This window comes from Mirounga angustirostris, unplaced genomic scaffold (genome assembly GCF_029215605.1).
Source record: "Mirounga angustirostris isolate CCGP_5_RB_7025 unplaced genomic scaffold, mMirAng1.0.hap1 SCAF_6, whole genome shotgun sequence".
Taxonomy (NCBI): Eukaryota; Metazoa; Chordata; class Mammalia; order Carnivora; family Phocidae; genus Mirounga; species Mirounga angustirostris.
Window position 1 is genome coordinate 137,733,664 of NW_026991714.1, and position 23,249 is coordinate 137,756,912.

Here is a 23,249-nt window from a genome sequence, read left to right on the forward strand (position 1 = left end):
AGTGAGTGGCACACCAATTTGCAGATGTACATTTTAACTTGTCTTTTTTTCCCTCCCAATTACTTTATGTACTTAAAAAATATCTTGGTGGTTTACTAGAGTATTCTTCCAAAAAAAAAAAAAAAGATTAATACTACATGAGCATGATGTTATAAAAACGAGTAGCTTCTCAGGCTTCAGAGAGGTCTGTGACACAGAGTAGCCCTGTGAGCTGTGGTCTGTGTGCTGTGGTGAGCAGTGGGTTTGTGTCCTACATGGTTAGTAGAGGAGAGCATGTGAAGTCAGCACATTTGCATTTCTCAAAACCCTAGTCTTCTCCTCTTCTAACCATCTTTTGTTTTTTTAAAGCGAGAGATCCAAAACAAATCATCTTGCTTCTCCTGGAATACTACAAGTTGCTTGTTTGTTTCTTTGTTTTTAAAGGTATAGTTCCAGATTACCTTCTAGAATTCCCATTTTGCTTTCTAAATCGTGTTCTTAAAAGGAATCCTCTATTGACAGTACATCATAAATTTCATGGCTCCTCCATGACATTTCTGGGGAAGTAAATGAAAGGTGTAAATTAAGAAAAGCAAGTGTTTGTGGTTCCCACTTTAACCTTCTGTTATGTTAAATGGCTTTGTTGAAGAGGGCTGTCACTGTTCTTGAAAACTTGGGAAAATCCGCAGCAATCAGTTGCCTTTGGGAGCACAGGATGTTTGATGTGAAAATTATATGGCCACATCTAATTGGGTGTATTTTCACCCCACCGGATATCAGCTCAAGAGATGACTTTTCTCCCTCCCCTGCGTTTTGAGCTAAATTGTTTAACCTGAATTTCATGCTGTTGAGAATTGCATTCCAGTAATCCAAGTGCCATTTTCAAATGTCTTTTGTTTAGTAGCATGTATGTATGACCCAGCCATGTACATTTCTAGACGTTTGGCAAGAGCTGGTTATCAATCCCTCCCTGATTTGGGGGATGATAAGGCCTATGACACACCGCCCCCCACCCCCCGTTTACACTCCTCCCTGTGCCCGGCGGAAACCTAGCCAGCCAGTGGAAAATAGAAAATAGAAGCTCTCCGGACCTCTGCTTCCTGTAAAATGGGAATAGTAATTCTTACCCTGCCTGTTTCCCAGAGTTGTGTATTCATTTCAAATGAAGTGTGCTCAGAATTCAAAGAGAAAGCAGTTAGAGATAAGATTAATGGCAACTATGCCAGTTGAAACATCAAAAAATAAGTTTATTCACATACCATATAGTTCACCCATTTGAAGTGTACGATTTAATGGTTTTTTGGTATATTTACAGTTTTGCAACTCACTACAATTAGTTTTAGGACATGTTCATCATCCCCCAAAGAAACTCCATACCTATTGACACTCCCCGTTTCCCCCAGTGCATCTGCCGTCCTCCCATCTATGTCTTCGTGGATTTGCCTATTCCAGACATTTCGTACATACGGAGTTGAGCAAGATGTGGTCCTTGGTGACTGGCTTCTTTCACTCAGCCTAATGTTCTCACGATTCATCCATGTTGTGGCATCCATCAGTATTCTGTTCCTTACTTAGAGTCAAGTAATATTCCATCATATGGATATTTTGTTGATCTCTCAGCTGATGGTAAACTTCAGAATTTTAAAAATATAAGCTAGAACATGTGCTTTAATTCTTAAAATTATCCCTTCACTCTCATTGGAAGTTAGGTAAACACTCTTATGGGGCAAAGATTTCCAAGTCTGTGAGTGGTCTTTTTAAAGGTATAGTTCCAGATTACCTTCTAGAATTCCCATTTTGCTTTCTAAATCGTGTTCTTAAAAGGAATCCTCTGCCGTGGAACCTCAACAGATTCGACCTGGAACCAAATATTGGGTAAAGATGACTGTATATAAGTCCTCTTCTCCCTGAAACATAAGGCTTTTCACGTGTAAAGGTAATAACTGTTTTCTGGTGACTTTTTCTGTGGGTTGGCTGAGGATTGAGACAGGATCTCCAGTGACTCAGGCATGTCCCTGATAGCAGGACTATCTCCTTTGTCCTCATTTTCTCCTCTGGTGCTCATCACTCAAATGGCATCCAAAAGATTGTGATCAGATGAGGTTATTTCCAGCTTGGGGAGTCTTTTTTTTTTTTTTTTTTGTATGTGTGTGTGGTTTGCTTGTTACTGTTTTGGTTGTTGTTGGTTTTACCTGATGTAAATATTTAGAGGCCCAGGTATGTTTACATTCTGGAGATAGGGAAATACACTGGCCGCAGATTGGCTACGCTGGCGGCAGCCCGGGTTGGTGTGGCCGAGGGTGGAGTTTCTCTGCTCCCGGTTAGACCCCACCTGGGTCAGCTGCCTTATAATCGCTCTGGATCACTAGCCTCTGATACCTGAGGGCATTAATATCCCTAGGTACTCTGAGGAGAAACTTTTCAAGGAAAACCTGATTTTTTTTTTTTTCTTCTTTATTGGCTGCGTGGGTTAGACATAGGAAGATGAATCTCACTTTAAGAAGCAGGGAACCCTTCATGGTCTTTGAGAGAACTCTGAAACTTAAGTGTTCTCTCAGAGCCCCCAGATGAGAATACGTGCTCCTTATTCTGGGCTCTACATGTTAGCAGGTGGGCCCGTCCATTTAGTGGTGGGAAGAAACGGGAGTAAGATGGGGTGACTCCAGTTCCCGTGTGTGCTTTCTCAGTTTCCCTGTACACACGTGCACACACAAATTTAGGATTTTTTTTTTCCTGCCTCAGGACTCTCTTTGACCTGACTTGTACTAACAAAGCAGCTGACTCAGGCAGGGTCCACCTTGAGGAAAGCAAGGCTGCCCTCTGCCACATCACGGCAGCCCAGACATGGGCCCGGTGACAACAGTGGAGCCAGCTCAAGTAATCTGATTGGCAACGGCTCGATTCTTTCTGCGATGACAGAAAGGGGCCAGTGTCGTTTTGGAACCAGGGATGTTAGTGAATGGAGCTGGTGAGCCTTTCCCCAAATTCTTGCGTACCTTCCCATTCTGAATGAGATGGTGTCGGGTTGGTCCTGCCTGGGGGAATCCATTGCTTTGGAATATTTATATCCTTATATCCTTCCAGTGGGATCCCTCCTTTTATAAGTGGGAGAGAACTTTTTTCCAAATTATTTCAATTAATTCACTACTACTTTTTATGCAATTAGGATAGTGTTTTCATAAACACCAAGGAGGTTTAAATAACGTTTTCTCATAAATCTGCCCTTGTCTGCACCGTGACTTCGTTACTATGCCAGGAAGATCCTCCGGAGTTTGATGTTGTCAGGAAACATATTAGCAGAAAATAGTATGGTATCTAATGCTAATAATTGGTTAGTGGAGATGAGAAAAGAAGAAATGTAATTGGGGCTCCTGTGGCTAACAAGATGTGAATTATGGAAATGTTTCCAGGAGAGATTCCAGGGTTGTTCCAGAAACCTGTTATTTGCATTTTAAAACATTTGGTCTCCACCAGTAGGGAAGGCGGGTGCTGTTTATCAACACTGCTTTCTCTTTCAGAGTGAAGCACTCCAAATTTCCTGAGTGGTAACTGGATCCCCAGGCACACCCAGCCCCTCTGTTGTCTTTACCGCCACACTCCGTCCCATTTTGGCTGCTTGTCTCTGTCTTTTTTGTAGGAGATACGCTGGTTTTTAAGGAGAGGATCAACTAGTATGGACAGTACAAGTCCCAGTCAGCCCCTCTCCTCCTCCTGCCTCCTCGATTCTGCTCGGGGCTGCTCATGGTCCCTGGTGGCATAATATGGACCTGCATTCCTTCCCAAAGGCTAGTCTGGGACAAGGAACCTCGCTTTAGCAGGAATCTCATTAAAGGCACAGTACCACATGCCCTCCATTAGCTGGATTCACACCACTTTCTGCAGCCTGTGGTTCTTGGACCTGAGCTTCTGCCTCCAATTCGTCCATAGCAGTGACTTCTGCGTATGGTAGATGGGCTTATATTTTAGGTCAACACATGGGAATCAACTCCTGTTCTCTCAAATTGCTGAGCATGGTTTTTCTTGAGCTCACTGGCATTTTGCCTGTCTGGGGAGATTGCACTGTTAAGGGCAGGGACTCTCAGATCCATATGCAAGTAATGGAGATGGAGGTCGGTTGCAAGGAGAAGCTTCACTTTGCACATGCTGAGGTCACCATGGAACCTCCTCACTGTCCGAGGAAGCAGATGGGAGAGATGCACCAGTGCTCTGCTGGTGTCTAGGTATCCCGGTAATTAGGATGGCCTCAGAAAGAACTTCGTTAAGTGTTCCAGCGATGTCTGTTAGAAAGTCATTCATTTTTTGCATGCCTTGGCTGATTTCCCAATATTAAGGTTAGCCATTTGACATTTTACCTTTAATCCCAGTAAAGCCTTGACCTTCACTTAAAAAGCTAACTTAGTGTAAATACCAGCTGAAAAGTAAAATTATCTCCCTTATTCAAAATGACCTGAGTAAGTTCTTTTTACTTTTTTTAAAAAAGATTTTATTTATTTATTAGAGAGAGAGAGCATGAGCAGGGGCAGAAGCAGAGGGAGAGGGAGAAGCAGACTCTCTGCTGTGCAGGGAACCCGATGCAGGGCTCGATCCCAGGACCCTGGGATCATGACCTGAGCTGAAGGCAGATGCTTAACTTACTGAGCCACCCAGGCGCCCCCTTTATTCCAAATTCCTTAAGAAATTATTTTATACCTACTTTTCCTTTGTTGTTTATGATACTGTAATGAAAAAAAAATATGTTTTATCTCCAGCTTCTCAATATCTGATATTTAGAAGTATTTTTCCCCCCCTGGAAAACAAAACAGGTTGGCAAAATTTTCTTTTAGCCAAAAAGCATCTTTTGAAATGATGGTTCAAATCCCCATTCATGATACCTTATCCCTAAAATATTTTTCTTGGCCATGTTGAGCTTTTATCTCGTAAAAGAAAGTGTTATCATGCACACGTTGCCTCTTCTCCTTGGATGTACCTGTGTCTTCAGTAAATATATCCTCTTATGATATAGGGGCCATGTCCAGAAATCGAGGCACACTGGATTTGTACTTAGAGCCATTTGAGGACCCAGTGAGTTTCCCTCCTCTGCGTTCTGCTCGCCCTGCAGAATTGGATCATGTCGGAGGTAGGCAGGGCCTTTGGAAGGCACCCTCAGGTGACCCGACAAACTGAGCCTCAGAAACGCGGGGCACACAGCTAGTTAGTGGGAGATGGCAGTGACTCTGAGGGCCCACATCTGTCTCTGTGCTAAGCTGGAGAAGAGGTGACCTTTGCTTTGTAAAAAGGCTTCTTCTTCCTGTTTTGCCTTGCCTTTGGATCCTGGTCTTTCTCACCAAGATGAGATCCTGGAGGGCGAAGGCCGACTTCATTTCTGCATCCCTTGAATGTAGGGATGGGGATCACGTTTTACCTCCCGCCAGCTCTGAGCAGGGTGGCCCAGGGACACGGACGCCGGCAAGGGAAGAAGGAGGTGCTGTCCATGAGCTGGCCGTTGCCATTCCGGACCCTAGGCCGTGGTCTGCCATATTTGATGACACCTGTCTACCTCTGCCTGCACGCAGGTGTGCCCACGTGTCCCACACGTATGTGCTTCGCATAGACTCTCACACTTCGTCCCTCGCACACGCTCCCAGTTTTGAAACATAATCGTGAAGAAAAGACGTTGCTTTCCACTGGCCACGTCCACGGTAGTGTCCTGGTTTGGCTTTACCTTTAATGACAAAAATGGTGGCTTGTCGGTAGCTCTGATTACAGTTTCTTTGCATCTGTGTTAAGTTGTTTGACAACATATTTCGAATGTAATTAGTTCCCACCAAAGTTACCTCACTTTCAGAGGTGAGAATTATTGATGGAGCTTAAAGCTAGAATAGCACGACCTGTACAGACCTGAGCTCTCTTTCCGAGGTGACATGTGTTTGTGGGCTTTGGTTGGATGGTTGGATGGGTGGATGGTGTTGCTTGTTTTTCGGTGTCCTTGTTTGTACACATGTGATATGTGAGTAAATGATAAAGAAATACGAGGATTTTACCGTCTTAGCAATTAAAATAAAATTTGTCATTTTGCTCATTGGCTTCTTTAGTGGAATGGCTCTTACCAGTACCTTTTTCTCAAATGGATTTCTGTTTTTTTAATTAAAGATTTTATTTATTTATTTGAGAGAGAGAGGGAAGGAGGGAGAGAGAGAGAGCACAAGCAGGGGGAAGGGCAGAGGGAGAGGGGAAAAGCAGACTCCCCGCTGAGCAGGGAGCCCGATGCGGGACTTGATCCCTGGACCCCGAGATCATCACCTGAGCCAAAGGCAGATACTTAACCAGCTGAGCCACCCAGGGGCCCCTCAAATGCATTTCTTATTCTTCCAAAGATGTTGTAGTTTCAAAATAAAATTCTTCCATGTTATACATAGAACACTCCTTGTTTTTAAAGTCTGGGTTTTGCTTTGTTCTTTTCTGTGTAATCCTGGGTAGGTGCTTTTATGTCTAGACCTAGAGATTTAAAATAAAAATGATAAAGAATTTGATTACACGATTTATAAGACCCGGTTCATTTCACAATTCTGATTTCTTTTAGAGACCCACAAATAATCCTTTCCCTCTTGCTTGGGGGAGAAAACACATAAAAAACAACAACCCAAGTATATTAGGGTTTTCCAGAGAAACAGAATCAATGGTGTGTGTGTGTGTGTGTGTGTGTATACGTGTCTAACGAGATATACTGTGAGGAATTGGCTCACGCCATGTTGAAGACAGGCAAGTCCCAAGATCTGCGGTAGGCAAGCTAGAGATGTGAGAGAGGTTGTGATGTAGTTCAGTCCGTGTTTGAAGGCCTGGGAACCAAGAAAGCTGATGGTGGAGTTCATGTCCAAAGACTGCCAGGCTTGAGACCCTGGAAGAGCCAAGGCTGCAGTTTGAAGGCATGGAAGAACCAGTGCTCCACTTGAAGGCAGCCAGGCAGGAGGAGGAGTCCCTCCTTTTGGGGGAGGATCTGCCTTCAGCGGATTGGATGAGGCCCACCTACATGAGAGAGGGCATCAGTTTTATTTAGTCTGCCAGGTTTTTTTGGTTTTGTTTTTATTTTTGTTTGTTTTCTAGAGAGGGAGGGGGAGGAGCAGAGGGAGAAGGGGAGAGAGAGAGAGAGAGAGAGAATCTCAAGCAGGCTCCACACTCAGCATGGAGCCTGACATGGGGCTTGATCCCACCAGGCTGAGATCATGACCTGAGCCGAGATCAGGAGTCGGATGCTGGGACGCCTGGGTGGCTCAGTCGGTTAAGCGTCTGCCTTTGGCTCAGGTCATGATCCCCGGGTCCTGGGATTGAGTCCCGCATCGGGCTCCCTGCTCTGTGGGGAGCCTGCTTCTCCCTCTGCCTCTGCTTCTCTCTCTGTCTCTCATGAATAAATAAATAAAATCTTTAAAAAAAAAAAAAAAGTCGGATGCTTAACCGACCGAGCCACCCAGGTACCGCTAGTCTGTCAGTTTTAATGTTGAACTTGTCCAAAAATACAGAAACACTCAGAATTAACGTTTCACCAAATATCTGGGCACCCCATGGCACAATCAGGTTGACACATAAAATTAACCATCACAACAGACTTTTCTGAGACAAAATTTAAAACTTCTTTTTCTTTCTAAGAGGTGGGCTCAGAATTCTCCCAACAGCCAATAGCTGTTAGCCAAGTGGGGTCTGAATAACATTTTTTCATACCCAATCTTTATCTCTGGAGGCTTTAGTATTTTTTAGGGTTTTTGTTTCTTCAATGTGTTCAGCTCCTCCTTCTATACTCCTTTCTCTTATTTTTCCTGGCGAAGCAAATTGTACTTTCTAGCTCATTGGGTTCCATTCTACTGCATTTAATATTTGAATACTGCCCAGCCACTTGTTGAGGGGGGCTATAAACTCAGAAAGAAACAAAATGGTAGAGTACACAAACATTGCCGCAACTTTTTTGGTGACACATCCTGATTCTTGATCCGTGTGGCCATGCCCAGGACCGGTCAGCATTCTGTGTCGTCAGGTGCTGAGTCACCGGTGAAAATGAAAGCCGCCACGTGCTCTGTCTGCTTTCTGTCTTGACATGCCTCAGCTTCGGACCTTCCCTTTCCCTAGGTGAAAAGCATCTTTCCAAGCGCTCTGTCACAAAAAGGCGGTGTAGCTGGGGAAAGCTAGGAGGCAGATTTGGTGCTGTTCAGTACCCGTGGCTCCTACCTTCTGGAGACCACATCCTAAAGTTGGTCAGTGTGGCCAGTGGCGTCTGCGGTGCTAGAGGAACAGAAGGGCCGAACGTCGATTCCTACAGGTGTTGTTGCTCAGGGTCCCTCTCCCTGTCCCAGACAGTGGCCGCAAGCCACAGTCTTTCTTCTTTCAAGAAGTACCGGGTGCCTACTCCAAAGTACTGCCTTATAACAACCCCCTCATCATGCCAGGAGCATGAACCTCATGAAGCCTTCATGAACTCTTCCTGGAGTGTCTCTAGTTCTTTCCACATTACCCCTTGATTCGTGGATGGATAATTATTGAGGTCAGTCTGGCTTAGATGACTAGCCTACTCCAGTCAGGATGTCTCTCTATCTCTCTCTCTCTCTGTCTCTCTCTGTCTCTCCTCAAACCCAACCCAAACTAGCCTGAGCAAAAACAGTGTATTGACTGAAAAGTGCACAGGTGGCAGGCATCAGGCATGGCTGGATCCAGGGGCCCATTTACCAGGACACCGTTTCTCTCCTTGGCCCTGGGTTGATGTCCCCTCATGAAAGTAGCCTGAAGTCCAGAGAGATCTTCTCTTCCCCCATAATTCTGAACCAGTGGTTGTGGTCAAGGGATGTAATATGCTGAGTACAGTTGGACTGAGGGGTCCACTCCATGTAAACTACATGGCTTTAGGGTTGGGGTGGTACCTCCTAAACAAGTCAAGGTACTACTACCGGAAACAGCATGAATGGATGCTGAGCAGAAAACTCAGTGGATGTCTGCTTTCTAATCTTTAGGATGGATCCGTTGAAGAGTTTTGTATTTATTAGGGGAGACTCCACTACAGTTCTTTCCCATTACAAAATGATTGATTTTGTATTTGTAGATACATTTGAATTTGTTTATAGGACATTTTTTTACCCTTCAAAATTTGAAGTGGTTTAGAAGACTTCACATTATGCACAAAGATTGGAAATGAACATTTAAAGAAATGAGAAAAAAGAAGAAAAGCAGGGCAGGCCCAGAAGAGATGATGAGGATCAGGTTAATCTGACACATCTCAAAGCTGGGAGCTCTCACAGAATTGAAGTGACGTGCAGATTTGGCTCTGAGGTTCCCAGATCTAGATCTTGGGCAGAGGGGTGGGTGTGTGTGTGTGTGTGCGCGCGCACAGCTTGTCCTCATAAACCACAGGCCCCTCTGGGAGTATAGACCCCGAGGAAAGGCCATGGGAAGATAATAAAGATGCCGTGGTCTATGGTAACCTTAGATACATTTCTTCTCCAAACTCCTCTGGGGCGCTTGCCCTTGGGAGCCTTGCCTCTTGGCTCTCAGCACCGTGTTAGAAAACAAAGCAAACAGACTGGGATTTAAACCCCTGTATTGCTGGGTTCCTTCCAGGAAAAATTGGAGGTTTAAACCATGTCATCTCTGGTGGGAGACAGTAAGGTGAGTCACCACTGTGACAAGGCAGAATAGGATTACCTTAGTTGTAAAGCTGGGCCGATCTTGAAAATGGACTCCTGCTTGCTTAATGACTCACATTCCTGTTTACAAATGAGCGCTGGTGAGAAACGCAGAGTGGGAGGTTCTGCTTCCCCGACCAGAGACCTCCAGCCATGGGCAACCAGTGCTTCCTCTGAGGGCTTGGGCTGCCCTTTCTGGGGGGCAGACCTCTGGCTTCCGGCAATGGTGGCTTTTCCAAGTCCAGACACAGGGACAGCTGTAGGCAGCCAGGGCCCTGGGGTTGCCCCAGTTTGCTGGCCACGTGGCCCCTTCCCACTTTGGGAGTTCACGTGGCCTTTGAACGGTTTTAATCCACCTGGATACCCCTTTCACCCCCTCCCACAGGAGGACCAGGTAATATGGTAACCATGTAAATTGTTCTGGAAAGGTGGTTGCTGTTTTGTGGGATTTGTCCTTTATTTCCACCACTTTCCTATCTCCCAGAGTCTTGAGCACCCACTATGCTCATTCTGCTGCTCTTGGGTGAATATCAGAACATAAGATAATTGGGTTTTGTGCTCCATCTTATATTCTTAATCCTGAGTTCTGTTATTTGGGATTTAAAAGGGTGAAGAATTTATTTATGGCATTTTTTCCTCATATAAACCCTTTAAAAACTAGAGTAGTCATACATCCATACAAAGGACACAGGCATTTTCTTTTTAAAAGACAGTTAAAATGATATTTCTTTGTTGTGAAATAGCCCCTCTTGGATCGCAGGTCTCTCTTTATGCCCCTAAATTCCCCATCCTGTTGATAGCATGGTAGTCAACATCTGGACGGGCATCCGAGTCTACACAGCAGCACCATGAGTTGACTGAGACCTGGTCCATATTCCCCTTCTGCCGTTTACTCGCTGTGTGACCTTGGGCATGCTCCTTAACGTCTCTGAGTCGGTTTCCTCCTCTGTAAAATGGGCACATACCTACCTCACAGGGTGGTTGTGAGGAGCTGCAGAACACCACGCACGTTCCCGTCGAAAGCCCCAGACAGAGTAGGCAGGCAGTGAACCAAAGCTGCAGGTGTGCTAGAGCTCAAGCTGCGCTGAAATTCAGTATGGCACATGCTTCTTGAGCACTCAAGGTGTGCGCTGCCCGATGCTTCCCAGGGGTCCAGAGATGGAGGTGCAGTCGCCCCTCTCCGAAAAATTGTAGACCGGCAGAGGGGAGGGTGACTAGACAGATCTCCACATAGCTCTAGTATTGGGTGGAACCATATGTGATTGCATTTTTGTAGGGTAGAAATACCAGCGGTGTCACATGGTTTAAATTAATAGAAGATTCAGTAAGGTAAGTTGAGAGAGAGAGAGAACGGGGCGGAGAGGGAATGCCGGCCAGCTGGCTCGGTGGAGGCTCGGAGCAAGGAATGGCCGAGTCCCCTGGGGGAAGGATAGGCAGAGGTGGGGACAGCGGGCAGGGATGCAGCAGAAAGGCTGCATAGAGGAGACTGTGTTTAAGATGTTGCTAGAGGGGGCCCCAGGCTGGAAGGCAGGGAGGTGGAAGAGTCCTGGGGTCGCATCGGGAACCACAGTCCTCCTTGCTTGGAGTTTGTAGAGAAGTGTGGGCTCAGGGAAGAAAGTCAGGCTGGGGGCCGTGAATGCCTTGGTGACTGCGTCCCCCTCCCTCCCGAGCCTCACTCTGTTCCCCTTTCTTCCTGGCAGCAGTGCCCCCTCCCTTGCTGCACTCAGGGACATGACTGTCAGCACTTCTACCCCCCCTCAGACTTCACTGTCAGCACTCAAGTCTTCAGGGACATGAAAAGGAGCCACTCCTTACACAAGGTTGGGGAGCCCTGGTGTTTGGAGGTAGGTCTCGGAGCAGAATGACGGTATGAGATGAGCTAGCTCTGAAATGAAACCACCCATCCAAAGTTTACCTCGCACTAGGGCAGGGCCCATGCGCCATGGCCCCTGAATTCCCGTCAGGTAGCTGTCGTGTCGGGTGCCATGTCCGGGTATTGTGATCACTGATAGGTTTATCATCGCCATAAGAATGCCAGTTTATGAGGAGAGGGTGGAGGGTGGTGCCCCTGTGAACCCCAGGTGCCCGGCTCGCAGGAGAGGCTACACGTGGTCCAGTGTCCTGCGTGGCTTCTGTGAGAATGATGAGCAATATGTCATCCCATTAAACTTGACCCCCAGGAAATGATTTCCTGGGACCTTTCACACAGCTCCCAGGGGGACAGAGAAGTTATTACCTCAACTTTGCCTTTGTTCTTAGTTATTTAGAACGTACAGATTCTCTTGGAGACTTCAGGGTGCTGAGAAATGCTCAGTCCTCTGCAATGGTACCCTCCTGAGGCAGCTGTGAACAGCATTTCTCGCAGACGTGGCTGTCCAAGGACAGGAAGCATTGTTAATTTCCTTTAAATAATTCAATACGATGTCAATACCCCACATTGCTCCGTGCTTGGGAGTGACAGTTCTCTTCAAATTAGCAGTCCCAAAGAATAAAGACCGTGTAGAACATGCTTTCGGTTCTCAGAAAAGCAAAAGTCAATGCAGATAAAAAAATTTTGAAGGGACTCTTTAAACTTAAGTGGCAAATGATTTAGTATTAATGCTAGTTTTTTTTTTTTTAAAGAAAAAATGAATATTTAAGAGCCAGTTAGTGAAACTTCTGCCTTTCAAAAACATTCATAGTTTACCTACTATGTGCTGGGTGCTGTGTTGGGCATTCGGGCTTAACACTGGGATGCGTTTCTTTCTCATCATTCCTGTGTCTAAACTTTAGAAATATTTCACAGAATTGGAATTGGACCTTACAGTAGTTTTGTATTTTCTTCTCACTTGCCGTGACACCAAGGACGCTTCTGCACACTACGACGTGTCTGAATTCTGGTAACTTCGTGTGTTGGTGTCTTGTGGAAATCTTCCCATGTCATGGCCCCCTCTTCAGCCAGATGTGAATAAAACTGAAGATGTTTCTGGTCTTTTTGGAAACCCCCCTTCCTCCTCCCGTGATGGTGCCTGTACTCAGATTTCCTGGAGCCCGTGAATGCAGAAGGCCCGGGTCCTTTGATGGGTCTGGGTGTGACAGCACAGGGAGGCCGTCTGTTCAGCAGCCATGGCCTGAGAGGAGCCTCTTCTCAGCGGCCGCCCCCTGGTCCAGCTTGTAGCAAGGGTAGCTAGCTGTTCTTCTGGCCGCGGGTGATAAGGCCATGCCGCACACAGCTCTCCCCCCACTGGGGCCCGGTGAACGGTGACTCATTAATCTTTGGTCAGAGTTATGAGGTAGATAAAGGAGAACCAGGCACCCATTTTGAGTGTGAGGAGAATAAAACAGGAAGACTGGGTTTCTTCCTTATAACTTGAGATCCGCAGGCGCCACTTAGATCCTTGACGCCGGTGACTCTGTTCATTTCTCAGCTTTGCCCTCAGGACATGGAAACATCTTCTGAGGAAGCACCAGTATGCCCTGCTTCCAGGATTGGGTCTGAGTCCCTGAACTGTGAATAGGCCAGACACACAGACACTGCTCATGGGCTGTGGGAACTTGGGCAAGTTACCCAGCTGCTCTGTGCCTCAGTTTCCTGCTGGTGAAGGGGACTCACATGTGGGCTGCTGTGAGCATCTCGTGAGTCGAAGCGTACAGAGTGGAGCTTGGCCAAGGGGCAGGTGTCTGGCATGAGCGCTCGGCAGGATTCCCGGGGAATCACACACTGAGAGTGTGTCGGTGTGATGGGCCAGCCACTGCTCGGGGAGCTCAGTTGTACAGCTTGCTTTGCCGTAGACACTTTCACGGAATAGTTAGTGATGTATCATCGGTAGTACTTTCTACTTGAGGAATTGTGGTGGGACGCAGCGTGGGTGTGCGAGACGTGGCTCTGGGTAGCATCGTGGAAACCACATGAGATTGGAGTCAGAAGTAGGATTGATTCCAACGTTCCGTCACGTCCGTTGGCAAGGGGCTTCACCCCTGCATGATGTGCTCCCGGGGTCTGTAAAAGGGGGATGAGCGTGGAATACCTGCCCAGCCTGCTTCCTGGGGACACCTCCCAGGATGCCTGGAAATACTGATCAGAGTGAGATTTCACACAGCGCCTCCTATGGGCCAGGCACTTCTGGAAGTGCTTTGCTCACAGTAACTTCAAAACCTGACCACACTCCCAGGAGGGAGATGCTGTGACCCCATTTTGCAAGTGAGCCCCAGGGAGGGGTAGCAGCTGCTTGGGATCACACAGCACAGGGGTGTAGCCATAAAACTGCTGTTACTGAAGACCATGGCAACAGCCCCTGGGTCAGAGTCTTCCATACTAACCATCCTCCACTTGCTAAAGAAGATGTGTCGGGTCCTGTTCAACACCCTGCCTTCTCAGGGGCTGGGAGGAAGCTTTTGATTCAGGACACTCAAAGTCAAGTTTCTGCCTTACCAGTACCGCATTCGGGACACTTTCTACCCACGGCTGGATTCAACTTTCATTGTCCCTCCTCCCTCTCTTTCCTTGCAAGTTGGCTGGATTCTGTCACTTCAGCCCCCTCCTCCAGGGAATTAAGGCTGGTAGACCAATTGAGTAAATATGACTAAGAAAGTCAATATCCACCTGGGCAGGCATGAGTCACTTTTTTTTTCTAGTTAGCTATTTATTCATGTACATTTTAAAGCTAGCCACACAGAGCCATTACATTGGGGCTATTAACATGTTTAATAGTGACAATAATAGGGTGTGACCTGCGGCATAAGTGCATTCAGATAAGAAAAGAGTGTTTTTTCCTGTAATTGCTGAGGTAATACCATTTTCACGGAAATGCTTGAAAACAACCTTTTAAAAAGTTCTTTGTCTAAATCCTTCCCTCATTCCTTGCTTCCCCCTTTCCAGGGGTTCTGTAAATTTTTCCTGATCAGTGGCTGGGGATTAGCAAGATGGCAAGCTCTGTCCCTTTGATGTTTTGGGCCACCTACCCTTTTGCTAGCATTGAGCCCGTTTTTATTTCATATTTAGGGATATGGGGGTGAGTGAGTGAGTGTGCGTATGTGTGTGTATTCGGGGGGCACGTTATTATTGCTGGTGCTTATTGATCTCTCAACTTACACATTTAAGGAAAAAAAGAGACATCTGCTAACTTTGCAAAAAACTAGTTGCGCAGACAGGGAGTGAACCACTTTGGTGAGGAGGAAATGAAACTTTTCTTAGGTTTATTAGACCACATCCTATAAATCTGTGGCTTATTATATGTCTGATTTCTAAAAAGCATGGCATCACAGCTGAAGTTTTATTTTTGCTTGTTAGTCATTGAAACAAATACAGATATTGCTTCATTTCCTTGGTACTCTATTTTTCAATACATGTTATGTATGGAAAATCTGGATTTACACAACCAAGTGCATTAGAAGGGAAGTGTTTGCTTTACAAATCTCTGCATTATAACTTTGCAAGCATTCTGTTACGTTAGAATGTTTAATTTGCCTCCCTACTCCCTATTACATAAAGAAACCATGAGAAAACAGTAAAAGTACCTTCAGAGGCAAAGGTAATTTTTTTTTAAAGATTTTTTTAATTTATTCATCTGAGCGAGACAGAGTGCACGAGAACACGAGCAGGGGGGAGCAGCAGAGGGAGAGGGCGAAGCAGGCTTCCCCGCAGAGCAGGGAGCCCAACGTGGGGCTCCATCCCAGGACCCTGGCACCATGACCTGAGCTGAAGGCAAGACGCCCAACCAACTGAGCCACCCAGGTGCCCTGCAAAGTTAATATTTTGATAGACTTCCTTCCAGTCTTTGAAGAGATGTATTTTAAAAATCATAGGCAGGCTCCTATCATATTATATGCAGTTGTTTTGTGTTTATTTTCCATCTCTCGCGATGGAAACACTTTCCTATGTATGCCATGAAGAGTCTCTGTAAAACTTCTGATGGTTGCCAATTCTGGATGTGGGTATTCCTCAATAGGCTTAGTCATGGCCCCAGGGCCGACAGACTGTTTCTAAAAGTCCCCTGTTCTGGCGCCATCGCATTACACGTGGGAGCGGATGTGAGTTAAAAATGACGAAGGCAGAATGTCCCCAGACCGTCCATACTGCCCTTGTGATGTACATGACCCGTAGCTTCGTGCGTTCAGCCCTGGATGATTCTGTGCTGGCAGACCAGCAAGTGCACCCCCTGGCCAAATTCATTCTCAGGGTGGGATCGCTAGTGGGACCACCCATATTATTTCGTGATTTCTCCTTTCTCTCATTCTCTCCTTGCAAAGCTTCCTTGTTGAATTCTTCCAGGTCCAGTGAGTGCATGAATTCCCTCTTCCCGTGAATCACTGCCGTAGTAGAAATGGACCCTGTCAGGCCCCACTTAGAATTTCTCATGCCTCAGCGAGATCACATTCCCAGTGCATCATGAGGTAGTGTGTCTCCTGTGTGATTGACGCAGCTTAGGCACAACTTGCCCAGGGAAATAGGCCCGGAGAGGGAGAGGACCAGTCGAGGCCCTCTTTCCCATGTTGTTTGCCATTCCTTGGACTGAATGCTGTTCCTTTCACTTCTTACACTTTTCCTCTCACCCTGTGAGGCTGGTGTACGGAGTTGGAAGCCCAGGCAGACTGAGTGCACGGAGGCCCTGCAAGGAGCTCACCCCTGTGGGAGGTGCAGGTGTTCCCTGCCCTGTGGCGTGCCTCTTGGGCTGCCTGACGTCCGCCAGGCGCCACTGCCAGGAGCCATCACGGCTCTTATCTTTGTGACTACCTCCCTTTCCCCCATTCTTTGTGAGTCACATGTTTTCTTGGCATCCCGTGTGACAAAGGTCATTAATAGAGAAGACTTGACTTTTGATGAGGGACATGTTATCTCCCACACAGTTTATTGTTGTGGGGTCCTCCCCTTTTGTAATACTGGGAGGTGACAGATCACTTTTTAATGGGCTAACCTGTGTCCAGGGAGAGTTTAAATTAGCCTAAGGATTTTTTTTTTTATTATTATTATTCCTTATAGGTTCCCCCTGATCCAATGACTTGGTCAGTACTTGAAGAGAGACAGTGGGTGCTTCCCACTGATGGTTGTGACATTACCTGTCACATCAGTCTGTGTATCTGTCTGTTGTGATATCTGTTTCTCAAAGTACTTTCCTATTGTTGATGTCTTTAATGATGCCACGGTGGTAGATGTTTAGAATTTGAGAACAGATAGGAACAAGAGTTCAGCCCAGACTCTGGAGCTGCATTTACTCATTTTTATTAAGGGCAATTACTGTCAGGTGCGCAAAGTAGGAGATCTGAGTTTTAATCCTTCCTTCTCAGGCCAGTCCTGTGCACCTTACTCAAAAGGTACTTCTTGCGTCCGCTGCTGCTAGTTTAGCAAGAGGCAATACTAAGAAATAGATCATCTTCCAGCCTTCACTTCACACACTGCCAACTTTGTCCATCGTATCTCTGGAAGTCCCTTTTCAAGCCTGTTTGCACTTAAAAATGCAGCAGTGGAAAACTTGTCGTTTTTGGTTTGCTTTGGGGAGGAAGGTGACAGACGTGGCGTAGCATGCTTCATGGGGGCACGCACAAGTGTTGGCTGTCCTTTCCATGGCGGTCCTTCTCCAGTCAGTCGCTGGCCCCTCAGCTTGAGCTGAAAATGAGGAAGGAGGTGGCCTTTGTACAGCCACAGAGCTTTTGACTCTTTGTTAGAAAACTCCTGGGGCATGTGTGCCTGTCCATGTGCACATGCACGTGTCTGGGGCCAATTCCCGACCCCACCGCCCCCCACCCCCCGCCCCAGCACAAGCACGCAGGCAGCTTGGTGACCAGGGCAGCAGGAGAGAAACATTTTTCTCTGGGCAGGTCCAAGGAAGAGGACTGTGTGTGCTCAGAGTCAAAGTTTCTCTTTTGGAAAGTCAGTTCCTTCCAGTGAGGGAAGGAACTAAAGTCACCAGAGAAAGAAGGTGGTGAGAGGCGAGGGAGGTGGGCAGGAATTGGGGTGACAGAAGGGGGCGCGGCTGCCCCCACTGGATTTATGTCCCAGCCCCAGCAGTCACTGTGTCTGCCAAGCTTTGCTGGAACCCCTGCGGTGCAGCCCCGTGGCCCCGGTGGTGGCCTCTCACTGCTTAGGAAGACAGAGTTGGCAGGAGAGGATGTGGGCTTGTGGGGTTGCACATGAGCTCTGGGGCCGGGGGCACAGGGATTGGGGGGAGCTCTCAGTCACTGCTGCTCAGGCTGGCTCCCCACACTGGGTTTCTGGCAGGCCCAGTGGTTCACCGAGAGTCAGGCTGACCGGTGAGAGGTCCCCTCTGCCTGGGACACGAGGAGCCCCTCCACCAGAAAGTGGAAGAAACTCGTAACCGCCAGGAGGGACATCCAGCTTGTTGGGTGTTCACAGCTATGTCTCCTGGATGTTTCTTTCCTCTTACCGCTTTTTCATGAACACCTGAGAAAAATGGGTGGAGGTGGGCAGAGGGAGGCGATGGCTTGTGACATCTCTGTCCGCTTGAGGAATGCATGTGGTTCCTAAGGGAAGCGGGGCAGTTCTGGGCCTGTGGCTATCATCATGCACAGATATGTTTGCTTCTCAAGGGAATGGGACCCTCCTTTCTCCTTGGCCGTGTCCTGCTTTGGACAGCAAAATGGACTCAGATCAGATTCCTGGGGTGGGGGGTAACTTTCCTCATTGCAGTTTTGCTTGGCTGGGTCACCTGCAACCATCTATTTTTCAGTTTTGCACTTACTACGTATGCTTTTGTGCCCCAGATTTTAGATGTGGGGACCAGGTTTCTTTTGAGATGCAGGATTTAAAAAAAAATACACACAACACACACACACACACACACACAGTTGACCCTTGAACAACATGGGCTTCAACTACATGGGTCCACTTCTCTGCGGATTTTTTTTTTTTTTGGTACAGTACTGTAAATGTATTTTCTCTTCCGAACAATTTTCTTTTTTTTTTTCTTTTTTTTTCTTTTTTTTTTTCCGAACAATTTTCTTAATAACATTGTCTCTTTTCTAGCTTCCTTTATTGTAAGAATATAGTATATAAGACATATGACATATAAAATATGTGTTAATCGACTGTTTATGAATAGACAAGGCTTTCGGTCAATAGTAGGCTATTAGTAGTTAAGTTTTGGGGGAAGCAAAAGTTATATGTGGATTTTTGACTGCGTGGAGGGGGATCAGTGTCCCTAACACCTCCCCCCTGCTCTCCCCCAAGTTGTTCAAGAGTTAGTTGTACTTTAAAATCTATCATCCAACAAAACTGACTTCTCTATGAATTTTAGCATAAATTTATATGACCCCCACCGCCATCAGGATATAGAACTGCTCCATCATCTTATACACACTCTCATGCTGTCCCTTTCTTAGTCACAGGAAATGTGGGTTTTATTTTTTATCATTTTTACCATTTGAAAGGTAATGTTGACTTGATTCCTCCCTCCCTCCCTCTCTCTCTCTGAGAGGTTAATTTTTCACTGTTGATTATTAGACTCTCTGCTCTTCCTCTGTGCCTTCTTTAGCCAAAGAGGTGTAACCGTGGTGCCTTGGTTGTTAGCTTGTTAGTTACTGATGAGTCTTGGTTGGATTTTCTGTGTTTTAAACTGGCTGTTCTTGCCCGCGCACCCAGTAGGCTTGGGGCCACTCTGGATTTAGGAGAATTCAACCTAATTCTGACAGTGGCCAAAGACAAATACAATTAATAAAGGACAAAGGATATATGTTATTGCTCACTGTATAGGCAGCAATGTGATATGAAACAACTTTTGGAATATTCTGCTTTGAATTCTGTATATTATTCTTTCTCAGATGTCAGGACAGATTATTAAGGTTTGGGCATAACTTATAAAATGAAGACGGTTTTGTTGAGCCAACATGGTTCTCCCAGGCTGTCCTCACTTGTCACATTTCTTAGGTGAAGGCAGGAGGTAAGGGCTTAGAGCACCTGAGGTGCTTCCTGGATCATCGTGCATCCCAGCTCTAGGTGGGACAAGCACGGGAAGGCCAGAGCTACATTTCACCTGTGGTGGTTCAGAGTAATGCTTAGGGAAAAGTGCAATGCGGGTACATGTGCCTATTCTCCTCTTGAGAAATGAGCAGAGGTGACCTCAAAGTTCCCCTGCTCAGAGTGTCACACTTGACTGGACAGCAGATGATGCCTTTGCCGTGGATTCTGCTGGGGAAGGTACAAGCAATTGTACACATGTAAATTCTTGTGTCATCTAATTCCTGTCTCTGTAATTACTTGGACAGTTGCCATTGCATCCAGTTGACAAGTGGGAACGGTGACCCAGTACAGAAAGCAGAAATTATGGGGGAGGTGACATCCAGAAACACAGTCGTAGCTCTCCTTCTGGCTTTCTGGTACCCAAAACATTTTTAGAGTCAGGAAGAAGAATTACAACTGCCTTCTACAAAAGTAACTCAACTTCCCTGGCTGTACCCCTTCTCCCTGCTTCTTGCTTGCCAGGCTGAAGGAATCTCTCAGAGTTTGGTAGATTCAGGGCATTGGTGATTCATTCAGCTAAGAGGAGTGAGTTTTGCTGATAAGAAACTACTGTGTCAGGCAACAGGTTTCTGTAGAGGAATGTCCTCCAGGTGGATGAAGAATGGTTTTCACTTAAAGCAAGCACCACCACCGCCACTAAGCAAAGCAACGCAAGCCTGGGTACCTAAGCCAAACAAGAGGAGCAAAGCAGGTTAGAAACAAGTTGCTTTTCTGCATCCGGATTGAAATGATAGGGTACTTGAGACAGCCAACACGGGGATCGCCCAGCTCTCCTCTGAAAGTACTCGCCGTTTGTCTGATTGACGTTGGAAGTATCATGTCTACAAACACTCACATGAGAAGGTTTAGTTTTTTTATTTGGGCGACAGATCGCATGTTAGGGCACTAAAAGATGAAAGCACTAAATATTTGCTTTAGAGAAACACAGCAAAAGATTCTCTCATCCTCCCAACTGAAAACGGATGGGCTTAGAATTCCATTAACAAAATTGACTGTCTGCAGTTAAACTTAGTGCCCCCCTCTAGGCATGATTAACAAGTGGGGTAGAAAGCAAGGTTGGACAGTGGAGGATTGTACTGGATTCTTTTTCATGTTGAGTGGAACAGGGCTGTTTTGTGGAGATTGAGGTCCAAGTTAGCCCAAAGAAATTCCTGACTTCTTCTTTGGCATTGATCTCCTTCTCCTGGGTCTTTAATAGCACGGTCTTCCCGTTGGATTTCCTCTCCATGAAAAGCATCTACGTGTTATTCCAGCTTTCAGGTTTAATGATAAAATCGTAATTCTTGGAAAGCCTTTTTGGTAGGAGATGGTTTGCCTCAAAAGAAGAGAGGATGTTGTTTTGGTACTTGGTTATGGTTACTGCAGAGCGTGCTTCATGGAATGATTAAGAGCCTGGGGTTCAGATTCCACGACTTCAAACTCTGGCTTTGCTCCTGGCTAGCTGAATGACCATGTATATCTTCCTGAGGGCCATCTAGGTCTAAGTTTCTCCATTTATAAAACAGGGAAATTTTTGTACCTACCTTCCATTTCTTGGGAGATGTCAATGAATTTGTGTGCAGATGGCGTACATGGAACCTGCTAAGCATCTGTCAGCATTAGCTCTGACTTATTCTCAGTGGGTATTTTTTAATTCATCTCTTCGGTGGGAAGAAAGAAACGTGAACTCGCTTCCTGGTGGGGGGTGTGGTTTAGTATTAATACTTACCCACCATTTGTTAAAAATCTGCAGTCCTTTGGGCATTGGCTCCAGTGTTTCATAATATTCTTGTTTCACCCTCACAGCTAGTCCATGAGAGAAAAACTAATATTGTTCCCATTTTATATATAAATAAGGTAGTAGTAGCATTTATTGAGTGCTTTCTTTTTTTTTTTTTTAAGATTTTATTTATTTGCGAGAGATAGAGATAGCGAGAGAGAGCACAAGCTGGGAGAAGGGAGAAGCAGGTTCCCCGCTGAGCAGGGAGCCCGATGCCAGGCTCTATCGTAGGACCCTGGGACCGTGACCTGAGCTGAAGGCAGACGTTTAAAGGACTGAGCCACCCAGGCGCCCCTATTGAGTGCTTTCTATGTATCAGCTCTGGTTGAAGTGATTTTCATCCATTAACCCGTGTAAGTCTCCCAGTAGGTAGGAACTGTTGTCCTCATTTTTAAAGATAGGGAAATTGTGGCACAAAATTAAAAAAAAAAAAAATGTGTCCTCAGTTGCACTGAGAGTGATTGGTTAGGGGGTGGGTTTTAAAGACTGGGTCTTTATATGTTTGCAAAGGCCTCCCAATTGCACCGTCTCCCCCTGTTCTGTGCATGGGCCCAGCTCACCGCTATCATGGACGGGAAGCATTGAGCAGACACACAGATGCTCTCCAGATACGCCGGTTTATGATAGTTGGAAAGAAAAATCTTTATTACCGGAAGTTGTGGCTTCTGAGTCTCTTGGCAATTGGCAGCATAGATTTTTGTTTTGTTTTGTTTTGTGTGTGTGGTTTTGTTTTTTAAATAATTAGAAACAGTTAGACTCTTGTTACCACCCACAGTAAAAATTGCTTGGATCCCGCAAATTAAGGGAAAAAAAATTAGGCCACTTGGTAGGATGATTAAAATGGGGCTTTAAAGAGGTAAGTTTATTTTGCAGAGTGAGCTTTAGATGTGTAAATGCTGAGGATCCCTGGGTTTTCACCTCCTCCTTTGTCTGAATTCAGAATCAAATAATGTTAAAGGTAGTTGCTAATGAGGGGAGGGATTCTGCACAAGATGGCTCTGGGAAGAACCCACATTTTTTTGTACTTATTAATGGTATGTCTTTTGTATGAGTGGGTGTGAGGACCAGAGCATAAAGCATATATTTGCACAGCGTGTGGTCCTTCCTGCTGCATTCCACTCCCCGTGGTGGTGGTGGGCTAAGTTAGGAGGAGGAGGAAAAGCAGGAAGCTCTGACACAGCCTCAACAGTTTCCACTGTATGGACCTCATCCTTGAGGCTGGAGTAAGCCAGACCTCTTCCAGGTCAGGAGGTCCGAATCAGTGCAGCCGGGACTCCACGTTCCCTAGGACCGCACTCTAATTATGCAAGTTGTGCCCCCACTTGTGTGCAAATGACATCTGTGCCCTTGCATGTATGTTGTTCCCCTCACTCACCCTCTTCCTGAGATCGAGGATGGGCCACGGTCTGGGTTGATGCCTTTAGTCAAGTCAGATGTGCTGTCCATTGGAGATCCTTCAGCCCCCCCACCCCCCAAAACTTCCTTGGAGTTTGAAGAGTGTAAGTGGTCACATGGGTGAAGAGATGATCTCCTAATCCTCGTGGGAGCCCTAAGGATTTGCCTTTGTGAAAGAAGGAACATCTTGCTGGAGGGGTATCTGTCTGTGTGTCCCATCTTAAACCACATTGCTTTTGACTTCTCTTCTATGATGATTCCCAGGCAACCTCCTCTTGCCATCCTGACTTGTTTAAATTTATGGGTTGTTGGCAAGCAACTTTTTTGATGCTATTCTTCTCCTAGCCAGAGGCCAAGAACCCTTGTGGAGCAGTGCCTGAATTTAATAGATGTCATCTGGACACCAGGGAGGGGCATACAGAAGTACTGGGGGAAAAGTCTTAGAAGTGAGATTCTACCCCTAATGCTACCAGCTCCCAGACTCTTCTTTATCCCTTCCAGGGCAATGCATTCAGAGTAATTTTTT

General features: G+C 46.2%; 1 protein-coding gene across 33 annotated transcripts in view; it reads left to right on the forward strand.

The window, feature by feature from the left end:
- TCF7L2 (transcription factor 7 like 2) overlaps nt 1-23,249 on the forward strand; it is a 198,206-nt gene that overhangs the window by 114,499 nt on the left and 60,458 nt on the right. For 11 of the 33 annotated variants that reach the window (XM_045878834.3, XM_045878849.3, XM_045878850.3 and 8 more), the window contains one exon: nt 11,318-11,461. The exons of 19 other annotated variants lie outside the window; for them this stretch is intronic. In XM_045878834.3, coding sequence (XP_045734790.1) covers nt 11,318-11,461 — 144 coding nt within the window. The remainder of the gene's footprint in view (nt 1-11,317; nt 11,462-23,249) is intronic. 3 more of the 33 variants (XM_054508392.2, XM_064595286.1, XM_045878862.3) reach the window with 1 other exon arrangement.